Source organism: Salmo salar, chromosome ssa01 (genome assembly GCF_905237065.1).
Source record: "Salmo salar chromosome ssa01, Ssal_v3.1, whole genome shotgun sequence".
NCBI lineage: Eukaryota > Metazoa > Chordata > Actinopteri > Salmoniformes > Salmonidae > Salmo > Salmo salar.
In genome coordinates this window covers 12900580-12928075 of record NC_059442.1, presented here as the reverse complement: position 1 = coordinate 12928075, position 27496 = coordinate 12900580, and the positions used below count along the sequence as shown (strand labels likewise).

Sequence of the window (27496 nt, the reverse complement as noted above, 5' to 3'; positions counted from 1 at the left end):
AAAACACCCCTTTAGGCAGTAGTCACTCATGACAACATGTTTGTCTTATACAGCACGGAATCAAAGGCCAACCATCACAGAAATAGTTTACCTTCGAGGACAACACAACTGGAGTGTTACATGCCTTGCAGAACAAACCATTGCTTCGACATGAAATATGTCTTGTCTTGGTTGTGTTTTAAAAGTCCATGACTTGTGTTCCCTGTTAGAAGCGAACTGTGCCAAAGCTCGGCTACAAGCAGACAATGCTCAATACACCCAAGGTAATACGTTTCACAGAAGCCTTAATTCAAGCTGCTTATTAACATGAATGTTTTCGAGTGCTTTGTCCAGGAAAGAATTTAATAGCTCTAACATACCTTGTGGAAACCATTCCTCAAAACCTTTCTTACAGGCCATTGGCATCTCCTCCGTCTGACGTTTTAACCACCTACCAGCTCTTGTCCGTGGAATCCTCCAAGTTCAACTCCAGCACAGATTGTTTTTCCAGGCTTTTAGGTTAAAGTCGGGGTCGGAAACCAACCAGAATGACCACAAGGGCCCTGCGTTTCACTTTGTTGCCACTGGGTTTGACTGACTTGCACAAAGGATGTTTTTGTATCTTGATCAGCCAGATCAACCAATGGTCCACAGCCAACCATAAGTTCACAGCCCATTCACATACCCATCTGAGGTTTAAGTTTTACAATGGGCTGAAAATACAACACTGACGTTCTGTGCTGTACCTGAAGGTAAGAATGGAGGGTTAGTGAGGCAGTGTGCAGACAGTCAACATTAAAACCACAGAGACCATTATAATTTGATGCTATACTGCTGTCATGACTGTGACATTTCAATGGATGAAGAGATGTCCCTCTAGGATGTCCCTCTACGATGAGGGGGTCAAACAAATGACAACCATATAAATTATATATGACCTTCATACTCAACTGGCGGACCACGGTCCAGATCCGGACCCAGAGCGGGATCAAAACAGGCCGCAAGTCCCAACTACCAAAATAAAAATGGTTGGGAACTCAGTCGGGCTACCACCCATGGTATCATAAACACACAAGACATGGAACATTTTGTAGATTTGGAGGAAAGGAGTGTTAAAACCCAATGCAAAATGTGTAAAATTGCAGGAAATGTGCTTTATAACAGCAAAATGTTCTGCCAACAAGAGTAATGTGAACAGGTAGGGATTTATTACTAGACTGATAAATGACAAAATCCATCCGGACCATTACCACCTAGGAAATGTGTGTGACCGTACCACCTCAAATGGTACTGGAGTACACCTGTTATATGGGATGAATAGCCAATCAACAAGCTATCTACTGATAGATAGTCACCCTAGATACCCAAGGACATCAAGTGCTGTGTCTTCTCTGAAGTGACATGATTGTGTGGGGCTAGCCTGGCTAACTTAATTTGGGTAATAACAGACAGTGGTTAAGAAGTCAAATTCAATTTCTATAATCGAAAACTGATAGGAAAATTTGGGTGCAAAAACTTTGGCTGATCAATGATGGGAGATAGAGGCTTCATGATTGACAACAGTGTATGGCAGGTTTGCCTAACACTGATTGATATGGCAAACCAGCACTTTTACTGAAACGTTGATTAAATGTGCACTGTCCCTACAAACATAAAAATAAACTCAGACTCAACCAAATAAATGAAACATCACCCGAGACAGCAGAGCTGTGTATAGACAAACAATGAGAGAGATGTGCATCAATAACCACCATGGACATCTCACTAACAGTTGACATTTGACACTGCAATCACTGTCCATGATTAATCATAACTGTAAAAGTACTACCATTTGACAATAATGTGGTATTCATGCCTCAAGCCCTTTACTAACGAATAGGAAATACACAACCGGAATAAGAGAGGACGACTGCCTTTAGTGAAGTTCACAGAGAAACATATTGGAAATAAGCTCTGTTTACTTATAATCCCATTGCCTGCAGGAGGGTGCCAAGGGCAAGCGACAATGAGTGACTGAAACACACACAGAAAGCAAAACAAATTAGGCCGTTCATCAGAAAGGTTGGGCGTCAGGATGATAAATTGAAGGTTATTTAAGCAATAAGGAACTATGAGTAACCTGGAGAAGCGGAGACTAATTGTGATATCTGAGGCTCTCTCTGCTAAGCCTTGGACTTTCTATTTTAACCTTTCTCTCTCTTTTCTGTCATTTATCACCATATGTCCTTTATTTCTTTATTTTTTATTTATCTAGGCAAGTCAGTTAAGAACAAATTCTTATTTACAATGACGGCCTACTCCGGCCAAACCAGGACGACGCTGGGCCAATTGTGCGCTGCCCTATGGGACTCCCAATCACGGTCGGTTGTGATACAGCCTGGATTCGAACCAGGGTGTCTGTAGTGATGCCTCTAGCACTGAGATGCAGTGTCTTAGACCGCTGAACCAGGGTCTGTAGTGGCACCTCTAGCACTGAGATGCAGTGCCTTAGACCGCTGAACCAGGGTCTGTAGTGGCACCTCTAGCACTGAGATGCAGTGCCTTAGACCGCTGAACCAGGGTCTGTAGTGACACCTCTAGCACTGAGATGCAGTGCCTTAGACCGCTGAACCAGGGACTGTAGTGACACCTCTAGCACTGAGATGCAGTGTCTTAGACCGCAGCGCCCCTCGGGAGCTTTCTAAAAGCAACTTACTGGTAAGTCATCTTTCAAATCCACTCTAACCCTAACTCCCCCCCGAGGATCCTAATTGCCATTATAAACTGGTTACCAACGTAATTAGAGCAGTAAAAAATTGTTTTGTCATACCCGGGGTATACTGGCTGACATACGACAGCTTTCAGCCATTCAGCATTCAGGGCTCCAACAACACGGTTTAAAATGGTTAGGAGGGGGGGAGGGGCTCTATAAGGCAGAGTGACTGTAATTATAGATCTAAGGGCCATGTTGCCGTCATGTTCTTTTTTTAATGGCTCGCTTGGCTGGAGATGAAAGGCTTGGTGGAGGGCTTGGTGCTGGAGCCCTCTGTTTGTTCTGACTGAGAGGAGCTGGGTGTGTTGCACAGTATCAAACCGAACCCCATCGACCAACCAGATAACCCAGAGTGACAATGACCCATCTGCAGATTTGTGAAAACAGGGAATCCTGAACGCCTTGACCCCTGACCAGGCAGGTCACTGTGGGTTTGTGACCCCTAATCCCCTCCTAATCAGCTGGACCTCAGAAAAGTACAGTTCAGTGGCTACGACTACAACAACAAGCATCACTGTTGTGTGATGACCCATCAGATCTACAAAATCCTGCTTATTGCTTGTATTAAATAAACAGAACTTGAGTTAGGAGTTATGAAGCAGTTACGAATGACACAAAAACAGCCCAGGAAGACCATTTCAATGACAACTTCATCAATAAGCTTGTTTTTCCCCCCTTCATAGGATATGCACCATGGAATATGAATATGAATGTGGCTGATGGATGATAGGGGTGAGGGGCATGGGGGGGTTGTGACTGGCAACATCAATCTTCATCTCTGGTTATGTCCAGTTTATCTGCAGGAAAACACTAGATTCCCATCCACTAGGCTAGTTTGTCAGTGTGACAAATTGAGATGTTATTGTAGCCAGTTCCCTCAGTTTGCTAGTGTTAGCGTAGCCACTTGACAAACAGCACACTATTGGACAAGTCATTTTACTGTGAGGCAGTTGTCATTTTTACCTCATCTATTTGATGCCCTGTATAATCTTTAACACGTCTAGAGTTGTACATCTCCCCACTGTAAGTGGCTGTGGATAAGAGTGGAATGATGAGGCCCTTTTGGCTCGAGAGTATTCAGACAGTTCTAGACATGCATTTCAACTGTGTGTGAAACTAAAAGCATGTTATTCTATGTAGTGGGGGGGGAGTGTGAAGTGTGGACAGAGCTAACCATTGATGGGTAGACTCACGTATGCATGGTACTCAGCACGGTACATTCACATTGATTCTAAAAAGTCAGCAATGCGATTAAATCTTCCACATTTCTGCATTCACATAAGAATGCATATTTTTCTTCACGTCAAATACATTCTTATCTCGCTGTCCCAGTGCATGTCAGATTGACTCACTGTCTACCATTTAGTGTGAACAAGCTCGTATCTCGTCTGTGCTTTAATAAAAGAGGTGTCAGACAGATGAATGACCAAGCGTCCCTGTCAAAACAGCTGACACAAGGCCTTCTCTCACACATAAATCGACCAGACTACAAGTCATGCTTAAAATATTAATCTGAAAATCTGACACCAGAGACTTAATTGAATTACAATGACGAAATCTTCGAAAAACAGTCGTCTGCAGTGCATTGTAGGAAATGGAGTCAAACGGAGTCGAGATACATGGAGGTGAGCCTTTGAACAATGCTAATCTTCAATTAGGTCAGGAATAGGACACCGGCTTGGCAGGGCACAGTTGGTAAGCTCAGGAACAAAAAATACAAGCAAGCTGTTTTCTTTCCCTTGAGTTTTTTCTAACCTTTTTCCTGTTGAGGTATTTTCATTTTCATCCTCCCTCTTTTGTTGTCCTACCCTTTTCTCTTTGTGCTTACTTCGGCATTAGGAATCAGGTTCAGATAACTGCTGTGCTAAGATTAAAGTTTTAGGCCTGGCGTCAGTGAAGAAAATTGCACCTGAACACTCATTCAAAGTGGACACACCAGAAAGCTACAGTTGGTGTTTTCTGGAGTATATTTCCAAAGATTAGCAATGTAAGTACACATGTATATGCTGTATTGCCATTGGCAAAGTACAAGTAAAGAGAGTACTTTTAAATGTAGGAATGCACTCGGAGCCAAGACTCAAGGCCGTTTTGGTGCCCAACATGTTCAGAGATTTAGTTACAGTAAAAACAGAGAAAACATCCCCCTCTTACTCCTTAGAAATAACAAAAAAATTACTTGTTTGAGGCTTACAAATGATCTGTCCTCATGTAAAAGTTCCAGATGTAATGTGTCAAGACCAAGCTTAGACATCCAACGTAAACCGTATGAAAATATATGTTGAGCACCACTGCAAAGACATTGTAATCATATTAATAGAGACAAATATCTCTGAACCTTGCCTAGACTCAATGACCAGATAGGCAACAGGCTCAAGAGCTATTGTAAGCAAATGGTGGAAGTATAAGAACACTAGTTTTCTTAAACAGGTTTGTAAACAGTACAGAAGTTGTCCTCACCATGGGTTGTGTCCGCCAGGGAACAAGCTTCTGAGAGCTGACAGGCTCGTGGAGGATACTCATCTGCAGACCTCCCTCTGTGGGCAACAGGGAGCTTTTGCTCCGGCACACTGGCTCTGCGACGTCCCTGGTGGTCACCACACTGTTGTTGATCCTGCGCATATACACCTCTGCTGGGGAAGGCTTGGCTGTCCGTGATGTAGCAGCCCTTGTGGCGCTTACCGTCTCCTCCGAGTCCAGGATGGTGGTGGCGCGGTAAGCCCTCCACGTGGTGGCCGACTCTGCCTCGTCCTCAGTGCCCATCCCGTACATCCTGGCCCCCCGGCCAGGCTCGTCCACGGATGCCGCCCCCCTGTTCTTCCAGGTGCTTCGCACCGTCACGTTTCTCATCTCTGGGAGGCTGTCGTCCTGGGAGGTGTGGTGGCCATGGTGTTGGCTCCTCCAGCTGGTGACGGTGGTAGTGCTGCTACTGCTGCTCTCGAAACCCGACTCTGTGTCGTTGTTGAAGTCGTAGGTGGTCTCCGGTGACCGGAGGCTGTAGTTGCTTCGGGGGAGTAGGTGTGTCTCTGCACAGGTCATCCCTAGCACCCCTGATTCGTCAGGGCCATCCATGGACAGCCAGGGTGTGATCTCTCTCTCGGGGTTGGAGATACTTCCCCTGTGCTCACTGGGGCCGATGACGATATTGCTGGTGGACGTGTGGCGTTCCTTGACTGGTGGCTCGCTGGATACACTGCTGCTGCGGCTGCTGGTCCTGGAAGAGTTGGGATCGTTGGGGTAGATAGTGATGCTACTGGTAAGGACTGGTTTCGTGGAGATTTTGGGCTTGCCATTGGAGGAGGTCAAGGGCTCTGCCCCACCTCTGGATATCATGACTTCCTTCCTATCAATTTCCACGATGGCTGGCTTGATGACTGCCTTTGACCTCAGGGCTTCCCGTGGGCTGCAGACCCTGCGGAGCTCTATACCTGATGGGGTGTGAGTGGGCTCCAGGGATTCTCCTTCTGCCACCAACAGCCTGTGCTGCTCCTCGTCAATCGAGCTCCTGGTGGAGGAGCCCTCTGACTGAGAGTCCTGTATGCGACAGTATCTGGAGCACTTGGGAGTGGTGGAGGTTCTGCTATTCAGTGCTGTCACCTCAGGCACAGGTTCTGGTTCCGAGGGCCTGGACCCAGGTGATTCAGTCTCAGAGGCCGAGGAGTGGCCCTCAGAGCCATGATCACTGACCACTGGAGACACGTGGGACTTGTAGGCAATGTACGACCCATTGGCTTTGGAGAGGTTTGACACTGGAAGAGCCTCTTGAACCTGGTCCACAGACTCCAGGTCAGACACAAATGCATCCTTTTCAAGTGGGGAGACACTGTTGCTCTTGCTTGAGCTTTCAGGCACCACATCAGAATTGTTCGACTCACTGTCACTACCGACATACAATCTAGAAAACGTATCAACTTGGCTTTTTTTGCTTTCATTCTCACTTGGTTTCTGAGATATCTTCCATGGCTTCTGGTCATTAGCTGCTGGAGGGTAGCGACTAAGAACAGAGAGCTTCTTGCGGTCACTCAAAGATGTGCCGACAGGAGTATGGGCTGCTCCTCTTGTTGTTTTCTCCTCTACCCCTCTGCCTATTTCTTTCACTCCATTGTCAGAGGAAGTTGAGGTTCCAGTCTTGGGTGTCCTCCTGCTCTTGTGTGCAGGACTGAGTGCCCTCCTGACAGACTTTGGAGAACCTTCCTCAGAGTTGCTCAGTTCTTTGCTCCTCAGCTTGGTCTCCATCTTGTGCTGCGGGGACAGCTCTCCGCTCTTGTACTTGGGGGTGGCTGACTCTGCAGCAGGCCTGTACTTGGGCTTGACCTGCCTGAACCCACCCCGGACATTGATCTCCTCATTCTCTGCCTTGCCATTCTCAAGGACCTTTGCTGAACTGCTAGGTCCTCCATTGCCGTGACTGCTGCCTCCACACAGCTGCATTCTAAGCTGCTCCACCTGATCGTTGAGTGCTCGGCTACGGGATCTCTCCTGTTGGAACCTCTCCTGCAGCTCTCCATTCTTGGACTCTGTGTTCTTAAGATCCTCCTCCACCAGCTCCAGCTGCTTCAGCCGGTTCTTCAGCCTCTCCACTTCCTGGGTGAGTTCCTTGACTTTGTTGTCTTCTTGGCCATCAAGTCTGTTCTTCTCATTCTCTGACTTGTTCCTTAGCCCAAAGTCGTCGCCCAGTTTCAGGTAGTCCAGGCTCTTCTTGCGCCCCAGCTTGCCGGTCAGGCCGGATGAGAGGTCGTCTTCAATGCGTCTGGGATCTACCGGGTCAATCCTGTTCTGACGCTCCAGCTTTTCTGTCAGTTTTAGTATAAGCTTCTCATCCTCCTTTTGCTTCTCCAGGAGTCTCTTCCTCTCACTCACAAAAGTCTGAGTGAGGCCCTTGAGCTTCTCCAGCTCCCCTGCCAGGAACAGCTCTGCCCGGTCCAGCCTTACCTCTGACGTGTCCACTTCCTTCACACGGTCCTTGAGGGCCTCCAGCTCTGAGGATAGCTTCCGGGTCAGATTCTTCTCCTCGTTGAGACTGAGGTACAGCTGGCTGCAGTCCGACTTGCTCTTGCTGAAGGCCTCTTCCAACTTCTCCAGCTCAGCCATTCTCCTCTGCAGGCACTCAATCTCAGACTTGAGGTCCTGGGTCAAGCTCTCCTCCTCCTCCAGTTTCTCCCGCACCGTACGGCAGAGGTCCTCTGCCTTGCACACCTCCTCGTCCTTGCCTTCAATCTTTAGCAGGCGCTTGCGCAGTCCCTCAACGTCGCCCAGCATGGAGGAGTTGCTGCCCTCTGCCTGGATGATCTTGTCCTGCAGATCGAGCAGCTCATCTTCTGACTTCTGGAGCTTGTTGGTGGCCTCCTCAAGCTCGTCCAGCCGTCGCCCCAGGCTCTGCAGCTTGTGCTGCAGGTGGCGACTCGTTATGTCTTTGTTTTCAGACATTGCAGAGATTATTGCTGTTGTCCTCTTGATGCAAAGGGGAAATTATTTGAACACTTTTTGGGAGGTCCACATTTGTATGGCAATCCTTCTCTGGTTAAAATGTCACAAGCTTATAATGATGGGTTGTGTCCAGTCCCTTTATCCTTTCCCCACAATGTCTTCTCCCTTTTTCCTTTGGTTGGGTCTTATTCCTTCAACTTCCCTCAGCTTGATGGTCAACATGGGTGTCGATCATCTGAGAGAGAAAAAAAGGAACAGAGTTATAACAGAATTCACCACAGTATTGAATTATTACTCACTGACCCAAATGTCATTGAGTATTAGCAAAACTGAAAGTAACTTGAGAAATAACACGTAACAAGTAATTCCCTACATTTTCTACATTCATTAGCAGGCATCACACACTAACATAATTAAGTCCAGTTTGCTGAGATGTAAAAAAGAGGCCTGAATATGGTGAAAGCGTGTAGCTCAGAGAGGGAGAAAGAGCGATAGGGAGAGAGAGAGAGAGAGAGAGAGAAACAGGGAGTGCGAGAGAGACAGTGAGAGGGCTGGTTTGCCTGTAATTGATTTCACAGTTACGCCCGATTACTGCAACACAAACCATGAGAAGAGCTGGGCCCAGACAAATACACAACATAACGCAAAGGACCAGCAGATGGGTGAGAAGAGCAGCAACATAATTCTGCACGTACACACATGCAGGTGCTCATATAGTCAAATGTACACAGTAACCTAGACTGAAGATTAACAAGATCACGACAACCAAACTGACAGACCATGGAAGTTAAAAATATGCTCCAACTGCAATTCTACGAGGATACATTTCACCTTGCCTTCTCTTAAGGACACTGGAGACTGGATGGTAGCATTCAAAAGAACACTACTCCCAACTTCTTGCATCCTGCTGCCTCCAATGTCCCAGCATTGATTTCTCACTGGCGTTTCTGCTGACAGCAACGGCCATAGGGCATTGCTACACACCACTCACGATTAGGACAACATAGATAAAAACAGTCCATATTTCACAGGCAGACCAGGAATATCAGCAGGCGTCCTTTTCTATTGGATGTTCAAACTATAAAATGGGGACATTAGTCCTCAACCTATTACCATTTACAACAGCACTGTTAATATGAAATATGAATATGAAACCTACACAAAACTACTGAACAGGCACCTGGTAACCCCCTGGTGGACTGAACAGGCACCTGGTAATGGTAACCCTCTCTGATGATGGTAATGCGGAACATTAACACAAAGAACCAGCTTGTCAGGCAGCACGTCATGTATAAATCTAATCGTTGATGCTTTCCTCCTATGCATGACTCAGGTGCTTGTCTAAAACCATATCCCCTCCCCCACTGGGAATATCGAACTAGGAGCGGACGTCATCTGCGCACACAATCACTTATCGACTCCACAGAACCCACATCCATACCTTTCCTTTGCGCCCCCTCCTCCCGATTCAATTAGCCTTTCTAAAAGCACAGCTGTTCCTAACAGTAAGGGAGCCAGAAGGAAAGTGATATGTCAAAATAAGAGGGCTGAACTTAGTAGTAGAGAAAAATGAATACTAGAGGGATTGAGTTTGTGAATCCCACAAGGTCAATGACGAAAACCCGTGAATGCCTTTTATCCAACAAACTAGTCATCACACTACAATAACCCTTAGGAGTAACACTCTTAGGCCTAACTTGAATCCTTCCATCTGTCTTTTGAATGTTGGCTTACTGTAAAACGTATTAAAAAAGGCCCATTTCAACAGAGACCAATTTTTTTTCTCATTTTGTGTAATGCTCCACAACCACTCCGCCCACATTTCATTAAATGGCTTGTTCCAACATTCCCATAGTGTAAATATGGCAATGATTATTTCATAAAACATCACATTTTAAAATCAAAGCATTTCGCTACCGAGGTTTAATTATTCTCCTCTTTCATGAGGTCTGGCGGTTTTGTAATCTTTTAGGGATTGTTGGGAGTCTATAAAATAATTTTAGCTTTCAAATTGAAAATAAGGCACAACGTATTAGCAAGGGTTCCGAGAACTGCCTGTCCTGTGCCAAAACACCTTATGAAATAAAACAAATTTACTCTCATTTAACATTACCTGTTAAGTCTGGTATTCACTGATGCCATTCCCTCTTGAGCATCTCTCATAAAGTCAAGTCTCTCGGGTCAGGACAGATGAAAGTAATCCGATCTCGGTCCAGGCCTGGTCCAAATGGCCCCAGGGGCCGGACTCCCATCTTGGCAGTCGCGCGTGCTCGCCCCCCCAATCGCGGTGCCAGGTCGGTCCCTGCCTCCTCTCTTAGACACGCATGCCAACCGTGCCAGCGAAAGACTTCAGAACCAGCAGTGCGTGCAAAGCGACTCTGACACGGCGACCTCTGCCAAGGCAATCAACATACCTACGCTCATCAGAGCCATGGCCTCATTAGCTGCATCATGCCAGTCCAATGGAGGGGCAAAGAAATGAGTCTCAGGCACAACGTGAAACCACAAGACTGCACACCCCTGGGTACCCACGAGGAACGAGAGGAGCTACACCCTTTCATATGTTGGCTTCTCTAGATGCCTGTGCCAAATGCCAAGCATTCTAAATGATTGCTCGAATGTTATCACAAAAAGTGTCTTCATTATCATGGCACAATGCCACAGGTGTGGAGTTGTTTGGGCAAGAACAGGTTTGGAAGGAGGTGGTGGTGAGACAAAGGAACACCCCATTTCATTTCCGAGAAAACTTTGCTGTGTTTGTCGATTATGAAAAACCTGGAGGGGGGCAGCGACAAATGCCAGTATTCCTGAGCACATTCCTCACAAATGTGTCTGTTCAGAACCAACCAAAGCACTGCAGCAAGAGGGATGGGCGCCTGTGAGGGACAGACAGAACGAGCATCCTTACTGTGCCGGGCATTTGATTGACAGAGTCATTTCCGGTCAATGTATCGACATTGACCGGAAATGCATTCTCACAACCCTTCTAGAAAAACATGTCCAGAACTTGCTTCTCTACTGTACTCTGCACCGTGAACAACAGAGGAAAAAGGAAAAAAGTTGAAAATAGGTCACCTGTACTCAGCTCCCGCTTAGGCTCCCTCCATTTCCTAAAATCTGGAGGGGAAGTGCATAACTTATCATCTCACCTCCTTTTTAACTCTAATTACTGTCATTGAGATGAATAAGGTCACGGCATGGGAGCTATGGGGAAGGGGGCACCGAGCAACTGCCAAAAAGCCCTTCAGCGGGTGGTGAAGATGGCCCAGTACATCACTAGGGCAATTTTCTAACCAATACAAGACCGTCTCAGCATCATCAAGGAACCTACACAACCCAGCCACAAGCATTTTGCTACATACGCAATAACATCTGCTAAATACGTGTGACCAAATGCTTTATTTTATTTGTTCACTCCCTTACCGTCGGGCAGATGGTATCGGAGCATGAGGTCTGATAGAAACTGTCTCCGAGCCTGTTGGTATCTACAAGACTGCTGAACACTTGAACTGGACTGACCATCTGCACTGACTCTCCACTACAAGCTCTCACAGTCTCAGATCAAAATTAGATGTTCATCCATGTTTCTCAAAACGTTAAATTTATTCCAAATTTCAAAGTGTTTAAGTTCAGACATTAACTCTGAATGTTTAAGGTTATGTTTGGGCATTAATGCCTAACCTTAAAAATTTGGAGTTAACTCCAAAATGGTTAACTTTCTATATGCTGGATTTGAACATGCTACCTTTGGAATCAGAGGCGGCTGCTTACACCCAAAAGTGAAAACAAGCCAGTGAGTACAAGAGTGAGGGAACAGGACAGAGAGATTATAAAAGATAGAATTGGGGAGTAGAAAACACACAAGAAACCGAAACTGGAGGAGCAAGAGAGCGTCATCAAGACCAGGAAAGGGACAGAGAAAAAAAGTGAGAGGAGTAGTGAGAGACGAGTGAGAGAGAGGGGCCAGATCGGGTACTGCCGCCAATGACGCCAAAGCGTTTTGGAAGAGAAAGCACTCCCAGCCACCGGTGAACTAAAGTGGGCCGCTGTGCTGTACCAAGGTTACAATCATGCACCATATCATTAGGGCCTTAGCTACTCTTCCTGCCTGCAGCTCCCAGTACATTCTGTTCCCTCCATGAAAGAGGGAAGAATAGAAAGAGAAAAAAAGGACAACTTTCTCCTGCACTTGAAGTAGGGTTGCAGAATTCCGGGAACTTTCAATAAATTCTTTGGTTTTCTAGAAATCCTGGTTGGAGGATCCAGATTCCCTGGTTATTCCCTCCTGATTCCGGGATCCTCCAACCAGGATTTTGGGCAAACCAGGGAATTTATTGAAAGTTTCTTGAATAGTGCAACCTTATTTGGAAGTCTAGACTCGGGTTCTTATTCCTCGTAAACATTTGTTAATAACCGTCGGCTCGGTGCCCCTTGCCAATGACAATGGCTTCAACCTCATCTTTAGATGGTCTGTCTGTCTCTGTGTCTGTAATATTAGCTTAGACACTGAGGACTCAAACTGTGGGCCTCTTGGCTGTCCTCAGTTGTGCTTCTGGATACTGGCAGGCCAGCGGAAGCCACAAGATGGCGGCAACCTGATGCCTGTGCTGCATTTTTTTTGTTTTTCCAAGAAAGAAAACCATCCTATAATGTTCGGTTCTGTCGTTTCCTGTCATGTCACTTTTCCTTGCTTTCTTTTTTTGTGGCAAAAAAATGTTAAATAAATGAAAGGAAGTTTGACGTTTCAATAGAGCCACAACTCAAACTGAAAGCCTGTAGTAGCAGTTCATAAAAGGGAACTGAAATTGGACAACAAAAACTAAATACATGTTCTTTGCTTTCCTTCTTGAGAAATGGGAGAAATGACTGCTTAGTATGAGTAAAGAAATGTGGTGTAATACTGTGTAAACAAAATGTCGCTCAAGAATGTTGATACTTAAGTAAATTTAGTCTGACCACATAGCAACATGGCGACAAAGCAGATGCCCCTTTCTGGGTTGACATCAATACCAACTCAGGTGTTTAATTGCAAGCTTTCTGTCAAGTCTTTGTGGCTTTCTCATACCCTACTGGAAATCCAAGATGTTTCTGTGAATGAGCCAAATACTTAACTATGTTTTTCTGTCCCTGGTTATATGCCAGGTTAACTAAAGGATGGACCAACAGACAGAATAAAACAAACTTGATGGACCTGAAAATCAATGACAAATCAACCATGTTTACTTCTTTCCTTCCTGGTAAAATCAAGACTTGATAACAGCCTGTAGGTGGGACAAGAGTGGACACGTCCCTTAACGATATTGATTGCGCAATGTCAGCAATTGTTACAACTGCAATGTTGCAGTTAGGGCTGTAATGATTATGGAATTTTAGGTAATGATTAATTGTCATGCAAATAGCCACGGTTATTAATTGTAAAAACATGTTTTGAGCTATGACATACCTAATGAATCCAACAACTTTAGTGACACACCAGTCTCAGAAATGAATGGTTTTAAGCTTCTCCTCCTGACCATGCACGTTCTGCCCATAAAAGGATCAAATTTACCCACTTCATATAGAAGTGAAAAACTGCCAATGGGTAAACTATATCTACTTGAATATAAAGTTCAATCCCTCTTCTATTAAAACAAATGCATTAAGAGGATTGTTTTAAGTTCCCGGTTATAGTCCATAATTATTGTTTACGCGGTTACACAATAATTGTGCCAGCCTTAGTTACAGTATTCGCTTTGCCTTTTCAGAGGAAAAAAAAAGTACAAAATAAGTTCTCCTTTCACATCGTCACAGGTCCGTCCGTGCTACAGACCAATGCAGAATCAAAGAAATAAAAAGACACAAAAACAGCCTGGTGAAGTCCTTACATGGTTATAATGATCAGGGATGAAATGTATTTGCCCCAGGCTCATCACTCCCCTCCAAAACCTCCCCAGCAAAACAGAGCCTTTTCTGGGTCCCACAAATCTGGGTATGCAGCCTCCCTGCTGTGTTCCATGTCTATGGCCAAGGCCCAGGCACAGATACACCCAGGCCCTGCCTCCATCTGCCAGCAGCATATCACTCACAGAGACAGACATTGAGTAAAAGCAGGAGAGTGAGCGACAGAGGCGGGTAAGAAATGGAGCAAAAGAGAAAGCAAAAGAGAGATGAAAACAGAGTGTATGTACAGGGGAGCTTTGGAGAGGGGGTTTACGGGGGATTTATAACAAGAGCCACGTCAGCTTTCATGCCAGAGATTATTCTGTCCCTCCAAAATGTACGACCTGATTAAGGTCATGACTTTAAACAGCACCAATATAACTCAGAGTCCCTAGCAGCACGGCTGGCAACTGAACAGAAACAATATTAGCCATCAAAAGACAGAACCAAAACATTATCCTGTTGCTAGCTAGCCCTCTGGCAGTAGAAGACCATCGAGGAAGAAAGTGTTGTTTTCTCTAACCTGTTGGGGCTAGGGGGCAGTATTTGCACGCCCGGATAAAAAAAACGTACCCGATTTAATCTGGTTACTACTCCTGCCCAGTAACTAGAATATGCATATAATTAGTAGATTTGGATAGAAAACACTAAAGTTTCTAAAACTGTTTGAATGGTGTCTGAGTATAACAGAACTCATATGGCAGGCCAAAACCTGAGAAGATTCCATGCAGGAAGTGGAAATCTGATTTGTGGAATCACCTTCAACACTTTGCCTATGTAACACACTGTGAGTTAGGATTCATTTAGCACTTCCTAAGGCTTCCACTAGATGTCAACAGTCTTTACAAAGTGGTTTGAGCCTTCTATGGTAGAAACTGACCGAAAGATAGGCTTGGAAAGTTGGTCATAGAGGGAGGGCCATTACTACTATGACGCGGGCGCCCATGGGAACCCTTTTGTTCTGAAACGTTTAGTAACACAATGCAATCGTCCGCCTTGAATATTATTGAAGCTCTGATTGAAAAAGGCACTAAAGATTTATGTTATACAACGTTTGACATGTTTGAACGAATGTAAATATATATTTTTTTGCACATTCGTGACGACAAGTCCGGTGCGCCTCGTACATTATGAGTAGCCTTCGGAACGCGCTAACAAGGAGCTATTGGGACATAAATGATTAACTTTTTCAAACAAAACTACATTTGTTGTGGACCTGGGATTCCTGGAAGTGCCTTCTGATAAAGAATCAAAGGTAAGGGAATATTTACAATAGTATATTTGATTTTAGATGGTTCCAAGATGGCGCTAACCTGTATCGCCTAGCCTATTTTTCTGAGCATAGCATCTTGTTTATTGCATAGTGTGATTTCCCAGTAAAGTTATTTTTAAATCTGGCAATGCGGTTGCATTCACGAGATGTTAATCTATAATTCTTTGAATGACAATATTACATTTTAAAAATGTTTTCGAATAGTAATTTTGTAAATTGTAGCGCTGATTCACCGGAAGCATTTGAGGGAAAATATTTTCTGAACGTCACGCGCCGATGTAAATTGCTGTTTTTATATATATGAACTTTATCGAACCAAAAAATGCATGTATTGTGTAACATGATGTCCTAGGAGTGTCATCTGATGAAGATTGTCAAAAGGTTAGTGCTGCATTTAGCTGTGTTTTGGGCATTTGTGATGCATGCTAGTTGCTTTGAAAATGGCAGTGTGATTATTTTTGGCTGGGTACTCTCCTAACATAATCTAATGTTTTGTTTTTGCTGTAAAGCCTTTTTGAAAATCGGACAACGTGGTTCGATTCAGGAGAGGTGTATCTATAAAATGGTGTAAAATAGTCATATGTTTGAGAAATTGAAGTTATAGCATTTATGAGGTATTTGTATTTCACGCGACGCGATTCCACTGGCTGTTGACTAGGTGGGACGCAAGCGTCCCACTGGCCCAGAGAGGCTAAGCGCCTTTTCCTAGGCTTGTTTTCATTTCAAAGTGTCAATCCGCTAGTGAGAAGTCTATAGCTTTCTCCCGCTAAGATATGCATCTTCTCGTGATAGGAAAGGCACCTGTCAGTCTAAAAACAAGCAATGACAAGGAAACTGCTGGTTTGTCAGTCGACACTCTGTCCCGCCTCCCGGTACCTATGTTATTTGTGTGCGCTGTGGTTGGCTGCAGTCAAATTTATTTTCACGGCGGAGAGAGCATGATAATTCTTTGTCATATCCTGTAATGTAAGTGGTAACGATGAGTTGAAATCCATATAATTTTTGTTTTGTGGCACATTCATTTATTTTCATTCACGTGTTTCATATAGCCAGCCAAGGAGTTGGGGCGCAGTCAAAGCACAGTAAATAGCCTGACGACCGAACAGCAAGTGTTGACAAGTTCATAAAAAGGTGTCGAGATGACGGAATAAAGTCAATCTCCTATCCCTTTGTCATTCATAAATCTTACGACGTAGTTATATATCCATGGTATCGCGTCGGGACAACCAAAGATCTCGTTTGTATTTTCCTAAGCTCCTGTCACGACTTGCCAGTGACCGCTAAAGTGACTCGTCATGGGTTGAACGGATCTTTGAGGTCAATGTCGGCAACCGCATCGGTGAGAGAGCAGTTCATGTGGCTCCCTAATTTGCATACTGGTAGGCTACTGCTGCTTTTTGTCTGCTGATCAATAGGTAGTGGAGCGCCTCATTCCGCTCCAATATGATAAAATAAAAACAGATTGAAGCTGCAATTCTATATATAGTGTCTCATCAGGGAATCAATGTTTACTTGACAGAACAAACTTTTTTCTTAGGTTTTTGCCAGAATAAACTAAAATTGAAAGAGTACACTAGATTTTTTTTACTTAATTTATTGTGGCAAAAACAGAGTAGACTATTTGGCTGGCTACTCCATGTCCTTAGGGAAAACACTGGGAAGAGATATGGAGATCTCATCTTGATCAAAAGGGGAGGGGGAGGATATGAATACCACTGACACGACCACCACTCCTCCTCATGTTCGCACGCCAGTCACAGCCGCTTGTGAGCGTCTGCAGGCGACTGCGGTCCGTACGAGCCGTCATGGCTGTAGTCTCTAATGGGATGTGTTCACAGCTACCTCCAGCGACAACATTGGCCACCGTTTCCCAGGGCCTCGCAGCTGCAATTCAAAATATTTGTTCCCCCATACTTTAACCATGTCTGAAATGACAGCCAAGGCGCTCGAAAAACTTAAACTGTCAGATGGAATTGGACTGAAAAACTAACAGCAACTGGAGTGAGTGACCTGAGCGTCGGCCCTTTAGTGTAATATTAACAAAGTAAACACTTAGTTAGTACGTGGGATAGGACAAACTGTACGTACCAGCACACTTTGTCTGGGGTGCAGTAAGGGTCCGTGCTTAAATCTGAATAAATCCTAGACTTATTCACAGTGCTGCAGGGTGACATGGCGTTAGTGTCTCTTGAGATATTGACCGACTCTACAACTCTGACACCGTCTGGGGCTGAAGGGCCAGTGAAAGACAATTTAAAAACCACACAATTACTAGGCCCTTGTCCTCAGGTTGGAGTCATGGACAGACACATTGACCACGTTTACACGTGCACAGTATTCTGGATAGTAGCTCATATCGCACTTAAGGTCTTATTTCGATATCCCGCTCACGAGTTTCCCTGTATCCATGAAAACATAACATTCGTCATTTAAGTTCATATAAAATATGGACACTGACTGTAGGCCTATAACCTCTCACCTTGTAGCATTATGTAATATGAACTCCTGCAGAATGATGTATTTCTTGCAGTAGAATTATACAAATGTTCATTTTGTCTTGGGAACAGGAGTGGAAAAATATGATTTCTTTGTTTCAGCATCTCTTGAAAAAATACAAATGAGTGTGTAATGTAGTTGTGAGTTCTAGACTGTACACCGTGGTATTTGGAAATAGCCAAGGGATGGTTTTTCAAAAACGTCAATAAGGTTGAAACAATTATTATTATTTTTAAGTTTTTCAATATATTTTTATATTTGTATCTACTTTAAGTTTATACCTACAGTTAACTTGTGCAATACGTTAGGAGACAAAGCAGATCGTGTTCTTCATTTCACCAGTCACATTTTACATTATGAAGCTTACTGTAGTTCGCTGAGCCAGTCTGTTTGTTTATAAATGGCGCAACGTGCGAAAGCGGGAGCAGGTGAGTCCAGTTGTGTATTGACTCCGGTTACATTTTTTTGATGGCAAGTATTTTATTCAATAGAGTGATCAGGGATGTGCAAATATAGTTTTCCTACACAGAAAATACATTAGTGAAGCACATTCAGCTGAAAATAGAAGTGCAACGCTCTTTGGCTAGCAGCCACACAAGTAAATTAAATTGCAATTTAACTTGCTAGTCATCTAAGGAAATGGCTGAATTAATAAGGTGACGGGGCATTATGTTAACTTTCTGCCATGTTTGAGAAGTCAAAGTTCTTTGGATGAGTTATATGTAGGCTACAGCTTCCCCGAGCAGAGCAGGCAGGCTTGTTGCCCTATAGAGTCTTCAGACTCCAAACAGGCACAGCGTGTACACGTGCTGCTCCAGAGTCAGTACTATTCCTCCTTAAGAGACGCATGCGTCAAAATGTTGTTCATTTGTACAATGTCTCATTTACATTTTGCTTGTAAATGTCAAAACTCACCAAAAATAACATTAAGCTCCTACCTACTGTACAGTGCATTCGGAAAGTATTGAGACCCCCTCCCACACACTTTGTTACATTACAGCCTTATTCTAAAATGAATTAAACTACTTTTATTTTCACATGATACCCCATTAAACAGAAATACCTTATTCACGTAAGTATTCAGACCCTTTGCTATGAGACTTGAAATTTAGTTCAGGTGCATCCTGTTTCCATTGATCATCCTTTTGATGTTTCTATAACTTGGGAGTCCACGTGTCGAGGCACAGATCTAGGGAAGGGTACCAACAATTTCTGCAGCATTGAAGGTCCAAGGACACAGTGGCTTCCATTCTTAAATGGAAGACCACCAAGAATCTTCCTAGAGCTGGCCGCCTGGCCAAACTGAGCAATCGGGGGAGAAGGGCCTTGGTCAGGGAGGTGACCAAGAACCCGATGGTTACTCTGCCAGAGCTCCAGAGTTCCTCTGTGGAGATGAGAGAACCTTCCAGAAAGAAAACCATCTCTGAAGCACTCCACCAATCAGGCCTTTATGGTAGAGGGGTCAGACGGAAGCCATTACTCAGTAAAAAAGACAAGATAGCCTGCTTGGAGATGGTCAAAAAGGCACCTAAAGGACTCTGACCATGAGAAACAAGATTCTCTGGTCTGATGAAACCAAGATTGAACTCGGGCCTGAATGCCAAGCGTCACATCTGGAGGAAACCTGGCACCGCTCATCACTTGGTAAATACCATCCCAATGGTGAAGCATGGTGATGGCAGCATCACATTTTTCAGTGGCAGGAACTGGGAGACTAGTCAGGAGAGGGAAAGAGCAAAGTACAGAAATATCCTTTATGAAAACCTGCTCCAGAGAGCTCAGGACCTCAGACTGAGGTGAAGGTTCACCTTCCAACAGGACAACGACCCTAAGCACACAGCCAAGACAAAGCAGGAGTGGCTTCGGAATTTAATGTCCTTGAGTGGCCCAGTCAGAGCCCGGACTTGAACATCTCTGGAGAGACCTGAAAATAGCTGTGCAGCGACGCTCCCCATCCAACCTGACATAGCTTGAGAGGAGATGCAGAGATGAATGGGAGAAACTCCCCAATTACAGGTGTGCCAAACTTGTAACGTCATTCCCAAGAAGACTCTAGGCTGTAATCACAGCCTCAGGTGCTTCAACAAAGTACTGAGTAAAAAGTCTGAACGCTTATGTAAATGTCATAAGTTTGTTTAAAAACATTTGCAAAAATGTCTAAAAACTTGTTTTTGCTTTGTCATTATGGGGTATTGGGTGTCGATTGAGAATAAAAAAAAAAGTAAATCCATTTTAGAATAAGGCTGTAATGTAACAAAATGAAGAAAAAGTGAAGGTGTCTGAATACTTTCTGAATGCACTCTATATACAGTACCAGTTAAAGGTTTGGGCACACCTATTCATTCAATGGTTTTTCTTTATTTTTACTATTTTCTACATTGTTATTCTACAATGAAGACATCAATCAACACATATGGAATCATGTAGTAACGAAAGTGTTAAATCAAAATACATTTTAAATGTGAGATTCTTCAAAGTAGCCACCATTTATCTTGATGACAGCTTTGCACATTTGACATTTTCTCAACCAGCTTCATGAGGTAGTCACCTGGAATGCATTTCAATTAACAGGTGTGCCTTGTTGAAAGTTTATTTGTGGAATTTCCTTCTTAATGCGTTTAAGCCAAATCAGTTGTGTTGAGACAAGGTACGGGTGGTATAGAGAAGATAGCCCTATTTGGTAAAAGACCAAGTCCATATTATGACAAGAACAACTTAAATAAGCAAAGAGAAACAGTCCATCATTACTTTAAGACCTGAAGGTCAGTCAATCCGGGAAATTCCTAAAACTTTAGAAGTTTCTTCATGTGCAGTCGCAAAAACCATCAAGCACTATGATGATATTGGCTCTCATGAGGACAGCCACAGGAAAGGAAGACCCAAAGCTACCTCTGCTGCAGATAACTTCATTAGAGATTGGAGCCCAAATAAATGCTTCACAGAGTAACAGACACATCAACATAAACTGTTCAGAGGAGACGGCATGAATTAGGCCTTTGTGGTCAAATTGCTGCAAAGAAACCACAACTAAAAGGACACCAATAAGAAGAAGAGACTTGCTTGGGCCAAGAAACAGGAGCAATGGACATTAGACCGGTGGAAATCTGTCCTTTGGTCTGATGAGTCCAACTGAGATTTTTGGTTCCAATCGCCATGTCTTTGTGAGACGCAGAGTAGGTGAACGGATTATCTCCGCATGTGTGGTTCCCACCGTGAAGCAGGGAGGTGGTGGTGTGATGGTGCTTTGCTGGTGACACTGTCGGTGATTTATTTCTAATTCAAGGCACACTTAACCAGTATGGCTACCACAGCATTCTGCAGCGATTTGTCATCCCATTTGATTTGCGCTTGGTGGGACTACCATTAGTTTTTCAACAGGACAATGACCCAAAACACACCTCCAGGCTGTGTAAGGGCTATTTGACCAAGAAGAGTGATGGAGTGCTGCATCACCCGACCTCAATGGTTTGGGATGAGTTGGACTGCAGAGTGAAGGAAAAGCAGCCAACAAGTGCTCAGCATATGTGGGAACTGCATCAAGACTGTTGGAAAAGCATTCCAGGTGAAGCTGGTTGAGAGAATGCCAAGAGTGTGCAAAGCTATCATCAAGGCAAAAGGGTGGCTACTTTGAATAATCTAAAATATAAATTATATTTTGATTTGTTTAACACTTTTTTGGTTACTACATGATTCCATATGTGCCATTTCATAGTTTGATGGTCTTCACTATTATTCTGCAATGTAGAAAATAGTAAAAATAAAGAAAACCCTTGAATGGGTAGGTGTATCCAAACGTTTGACTGGTACTGTATATGTATAACTTCATGAGCTGGAATGCCTGTCTTTGCAATTTGTTTATTTTCGTTTGTGCGTTTTAGCATATTTAGCTAGCTGTTTCCATAAAAATGTGCTATTACTTGTGCTAATTTTGTTAGCATTCTGGTAAATCGGCACACAAGGGGCTTTTTTCTGTTTTTTTCACGCCGCTTGTGTACTAAACCGGTAATACCGTAAATCCCAAGATGAGAGAAAAACGGTATGATATGAAACTCTGAATAGCACCCAACCCTAGTGCAATGTGTTATCTTTGACACTGATGCAAGCAGATGCTGAGCAGACAGTATTTCAACCACATAAAATATGCACCCAAGACCAAGTCGTCTTATCAGAAACGTTTCATAATTCTCAGCTTTTCATTTCATTTCCTAATAGTTAAACTACATTGCTAATTCATTCTATCAATGTAAGACATTATTCTGGTGGGCACTACTTTATTTAGTCTTCTGGGACAACAAGTTATGACAGAAGAGAAGCTGCATGTATATAACTATAGTTGACAAACAAATAGCCTACCAAAATGTCGGAAATTATAAGCAGAAAGTTTACAGGTGAAAATAGCCTGCATGTGTTCCAGTATGAAGTATCAAGAAAATAAATTATGGAACTATGGTGGATGGAACTGCGCACATAGCCTACTTTTTACAATTATTTATTTGACAATCAGATGAACACGTCACACAACACCCATGATATGCGAAACTGAGCCTGAGCAGACCGTGAAAAACAACAATAAACGGGATAGGATGTTTACCTGCCACAGTATCCTGTCTAAGATCAGCATATCCCAGGCATCTTATCCGGATTTCTCATAACCGGGATAAAAGCTTTTTCAGGTTATTGTAAACAGGACATGATGTTCACGCCTTAACTCAAACACAGAACAGTTGAGTATCCTGAATAATAATGGAAAGTGTGTGTGCACATAAACGTGGTCATCGATTACGAGAAGGAAGAAGTGTGTTGACCATTCATATTATAGCTGATGATTCGTTAGAGGAGGGCTCCATTGTGTGTGTTGCCTTTATTACTCAGATCATCCTCATTTGTTACAAAGATATACCTTTTATTACTCGCCCATAGGGCGGCGCACAATTGGCCCAGCGTCGTCCGGGTTTGGCCGGGGTAGGCCGTCTTTGTATATAAGAATTTGTTCTTAACTTACTTGCCTAGTTAAATAAAAAGTTTAATAAAAATAAATGGAAGTGTTGGGAATGTAGGTGCGTGTGTGTGTTGATCAGAGGGAAGTCCTGTTGTGAAAACAGTATTTAGAGGACATGGGCCAGCCATTGTGAGTCCCGCCCCTCCCCTTCACTAAGTAATGATGTCATCAGAAACAGGCAGCCTTGGGCAGATAAAAGGAAAGAGAAGAGCTTAGGCAACAGGCAGGTTCACTGAGTGGGAACAGATGGGCAGAGGGAGGGAGACAGAGCATGTTCCTGTCCTGCATCACTTACATTTGGCTACTTGTCTGAGCACATTGTACAGATGCTTGGAACAGACTGTATATAATGTACAATCTAATACACTCACATGATCGTTCGTGAACAAACACACAGAGAGACACTGTGTCCCACTCCAACTGGCAACCTACTGTTTACTTTGGTCAGCAGCAAGCAATCGGGAGCACTTCCCCACTCGCTCTCTCTCTCCCCCTTCTCTAGAACTACTGTATAACTCAGTCTCTAGAGTCTGTGAGGGGTAGAACAGACTCTCTAGAACTATGACTCCGTCTCTACCCCCACACAGACTCTACAACTATGACTCCGTCTCTACCCCCACACAGACTGCCCGACAACCATTAACACACATACATGAACATGCCAAGCTCCAAGCTACAGCATGCACTCAAACTCATCCATACCATTAGTATCTAGTCTGATTCTATGAGACCTAATGGTTTAGAGCTGTGTGTTAGTATTTAGTCTGATTCTATGAGACCTAATGGTTTAGAGCTGTGTGTTAGTATCTAGTCTGATTCTATGAGACCCAACACACAGCTCCATACCATTAGTATCTAGTCTGATTCTATGAGACCTAACACACAGCTCCATACCATTAGTATCTAGTCTGATTCTATGAGACCTAACACACAGCTCCAAACCATTAGGTCTCATAGAATCAGACTAGATACTAACACACAGCTCCATACCATTAGGTCTCATAGAATCAGACAAGACACTAAAACACACAGCTCCAAAATTACACGTCTCTTACAAGATGGAACATAAATCCACTATAATGAAATACACAAGCATTTTCAAATAAAACATTAACTCCAAACCAATTGTAAAAAGAAGAAGAAAAAAAACTTAAGTGGGCTATAACAATACTAACTGGTACTTAGTATCCTGGACTTAATGCGAAGACTGAAATGCTGTTGATGAATGTCCACTGTCCCTGTCAAATAAATACATTCCTTAAACTGAGACGTTCCATTGGTTTTCTATATCCAAGAATTATCTCTGCTCTCTCCTCTATTGACTTCCATCCACTTTCAAGGTCAGAAAAAACAGGTAGGGTATGCACACTGGCACCAATGCCCAAAAGCACTCCACCAGTTTAAGGTTACAGCACAATACATGAGTCAGGGACAATACAATAGGACAGTGAGAGGACCCTCTAAACAGGGGTGGGAAACTCCAGTCCTCAGGGGCCTGATTGGGGGCACACTTTCTCCATACCTAGCAAAACACGGCTGATTAATCAAATTTCATTCTAAACTGAAGATCATGATTAGATGATTATTGGAGTCAGGTGTGTTAGCTGGGGCAAAACTGTGACACCAATCAGACCCCCGGGGACTTGAATTTCCCACCCCTGCTAGTAAGAGCCCAGTGAGATGGCTATTGGGACCAAGGCCCAGATTGAATTCTGATGGAACATTTGTGGGGCATGTCATATGAGTGTAGTACAGTGCACAACTGGTGAGACGGTGTGTGTGTGTGTCTCTCAAGTAGATGGTAAGTATGCATGTCTGTGAGTGTGTGTGTTCTCGTGTGTCAGCAACTGCCAGAACAGATGCCCTCGGGCACTAGTCAAAGATACTTCAAAGATTGATTAACATATCCTCTCTCCCTCCCTCCCATCAGTCCGTCTGGATGCCAGCCCTCTCCCGTGGGCACAGCCTGGCAGCGAGTGTTGGCATTAGATACCCACAGCGGCTGCAAGACGGCACTGTGGGAGCTTCAGAATCACTGCATCTCTTGTGTGAGAGGCTGACAGAGGGATGAGTAACTAAGTAGGAGAGACAGGGTATGAGAAAGACAGGGTATGAGAAAGACAGGGTATGAGAAAGACAGGGTATGAGAAAGACAGAAAGAGCTACAAAGCGATGGGGAGTGAGCCCACAGAATGCTGAGCAGGGCTTTGCCAGACCGGAACAATGCAGCACATATCATCATCATCATCATCACAGGCTAGAGAGAGAGGGGGAAGGAGAGAAATAAAGAGAAATGGAGAAAGTGAGGCAGAGGAGAAAAAAGAGGCAGTAGAAGTGATAAGAGAGAAACAGAGCGGGAGTAATGTGATGTTGTTTAGAATAAACAGAAGAGGTTGGGTGGTAGATGGAGGTGCATCCAGCCTGCAGTCAGGGGAATAGACATCACACCGGCCAGCGTAGCTCTGTCACAGAGCAGAGACTGGTGCCTCATTCCCCCTCCCCTTTCGCTTACCTTATAATGCAGCGGTATTTAAAAAGACACAAAGGAATAAACCCATGGAGATAAACGGAGGACAGGGGTGGAACTATACAGAGAGTGAGGTGGTGGAGAATTCATCTTACAGTGCATGTGCCTGCTACTTGAGTCTACAGAGACAGAAAGACCGATAATACGTCTGGGTTGTTGATTGACTCATTACTGTCAGTGACAGTAGCTGTATGTTTGGAATGGATACAGTAGTTCTAGCCACTACCACTGGGAGATATGATACAGCATATCATATTCATACAGTCTCTTCTCAAACTTCTGTATATGCAGTATTTACAACAATACGCAGTCGACGTCCTTTACCATGACAACGACCCACATTGACCATGTTCTAATTTACATTAGAAGAAAGAATACAACCGAATGGGAAGACCAATTAGTCAAGCCTCTATGGGATTAAACAGTCTCCTTTGGATACTTGATTTTATAAACCAGGTGGGTCGAGCCGTGAATGCCGATTGGCTGACAGCAGTGTTATATCAGACAGTACATCACAGGTATTTTTATCAGTCCTAATCCGTGCTATATTGGCCATATACCACACCCCTTCTTGCTAAATTGCTTAAATGTACCAATCTCCATAGATAAGTGTTCATAGATACTATCCAAAGTTATTAGCATGCTAAAGCAGACGGTGCCCGCAGCCCGAGTAGACTTGACTTGGACAGTCAGTGACACATTTTCTGTGGCTTTTCCCAGTGCTGAGTAAGTTTTACGGAGAGAGCACATTACTGGGAGGGTGTTATTGAGGGCATCCGTGTGAGCTGGCGCTCCGTGTGTGAGCTTCTGTGTCTGTGTGCCACTGCACCAGGGTTGCCATTTTCTACATTGTAGAATAACAGTGAAGACATAAAAACCATGAAATAATGAAATCATGTAGTAACCAATAAAAAAAAGTAAAAATCAAAATACATTTCATATGGGAGATTCTTCAAAGTAGCCACCCTTTGCCTTGACAGCTTTGCAAACGCTTGGCATTCTCTCAACCAGCTTCACCTGGAATGCTTTTCCAACAGTCTTGGAGTTCCCACATATGCTGAGCACCTGTTGGCTGCTTTTCCTTCACTGTGCGGCCCAACTCATCCCAAACCATCTCAATTGGGTTGAGGTTGGGTGATTGTGGAGGCCAGGTCATCTGATGCAGCAATCCATCACTCTCCTTCTTGGTCAAATTTCCCTTACACAGCCCGGAGGTGTGTTGGGTCATTGTCCTGTTGAAAAACAAATGACACTCCCACTAAGCACAAACCAGATGGGATGGAGTATCGCTGCAGAATGCTGTGGTAGCCATGCTGGTTAAGTGTGCATTGAATACTAAATGAGTCACAGACAGCAAAGCACCCCCACACCATCACACCTCCTCCATGCTTTACGGTGGGAACCACACATGCAGAGATCATCTGTTCACCTACTCTGCTTCTCACAAAGACACGGCGGTTGGAACCAAACATCTCAAATTTGGACTCCGACCAAAAGGACAGATTTCCACCGGTCTAATTTTCATTGCTCGTGTTTCTTGGCCCAAGCCAGTCTCCTCTTCTTATTGGTGTCCTTTAGTAGTGGTTTCTTTGCAGCAATTCGACCATGAAGGCCTGATTCACACAGTCTCATCTGAACAGTTGATGTGTCTGTTACTCTGTGAAACATTTATTTGTGCTGCAATCTGAGGTGCAGTTAACTCTAATGAACTTATCCTCTACAGCAGAGGTAACTCTGGGTCTTCCTTTCCTGTGGCGGTCCTCATGAGAGCCAGTTTCATCATAGCCCTTGATGGTTTTTGCAACTGCCCGTAAAGAAACTTACAAAGTTCTTGAAATTTTCCAGATTGACTTACCTTCCTGTCTTAAAGTAATGGACTGTCATTCCTCTTTGCTTATTTGAGCTGTTCTTGCCATAATATGGACTTGGTCTTTTACCAAATAGGGCTATCTTCTGTGTACCACCCCTACCTTGTCACAACTGATTTGTTCAAAAGCATTAAAGAGGAAAGAAATTCCACAAATCAACTTTTAACAACGAACACTTGTTAATTGAAATGCATTCCAGGTGACTACCTCATGAATCTGGTTGAGAGAATGCCAAGAGTGTGAAAAGCTGTCATCAAGG

At 43.9% G+C, this 27496-nt stretch overlaps 1 protein-coding gene across 4 annotated transcripts in view; it reads right to left on the bottom strand.

Annotated features, from left to right (window-relative positions):
- LOC106562166 (leucine zipper protein 1) overlaps positions 1-27496 on the bottom strand; it is a 66609-nt gene that overhangs the window by 11446 nt on the left and 27667 nt on the right. For all 4 annotated transcript variants that reach the window (XM_014126884.2, XM_014126960.2, XM_014127109.2 and 1 more), the window contains one exon: positions 5189-8390. In XM_014126884.2, coding sequence (XP_013982359.1) covers positions 5189-8155 — 2967 coding nt within the window. In that variant the 5' untranslated portion in view covers positions 8156-8390. The remainder of the gene's footprint in view (positions 1-5188; positions 8391-27496) is intronic.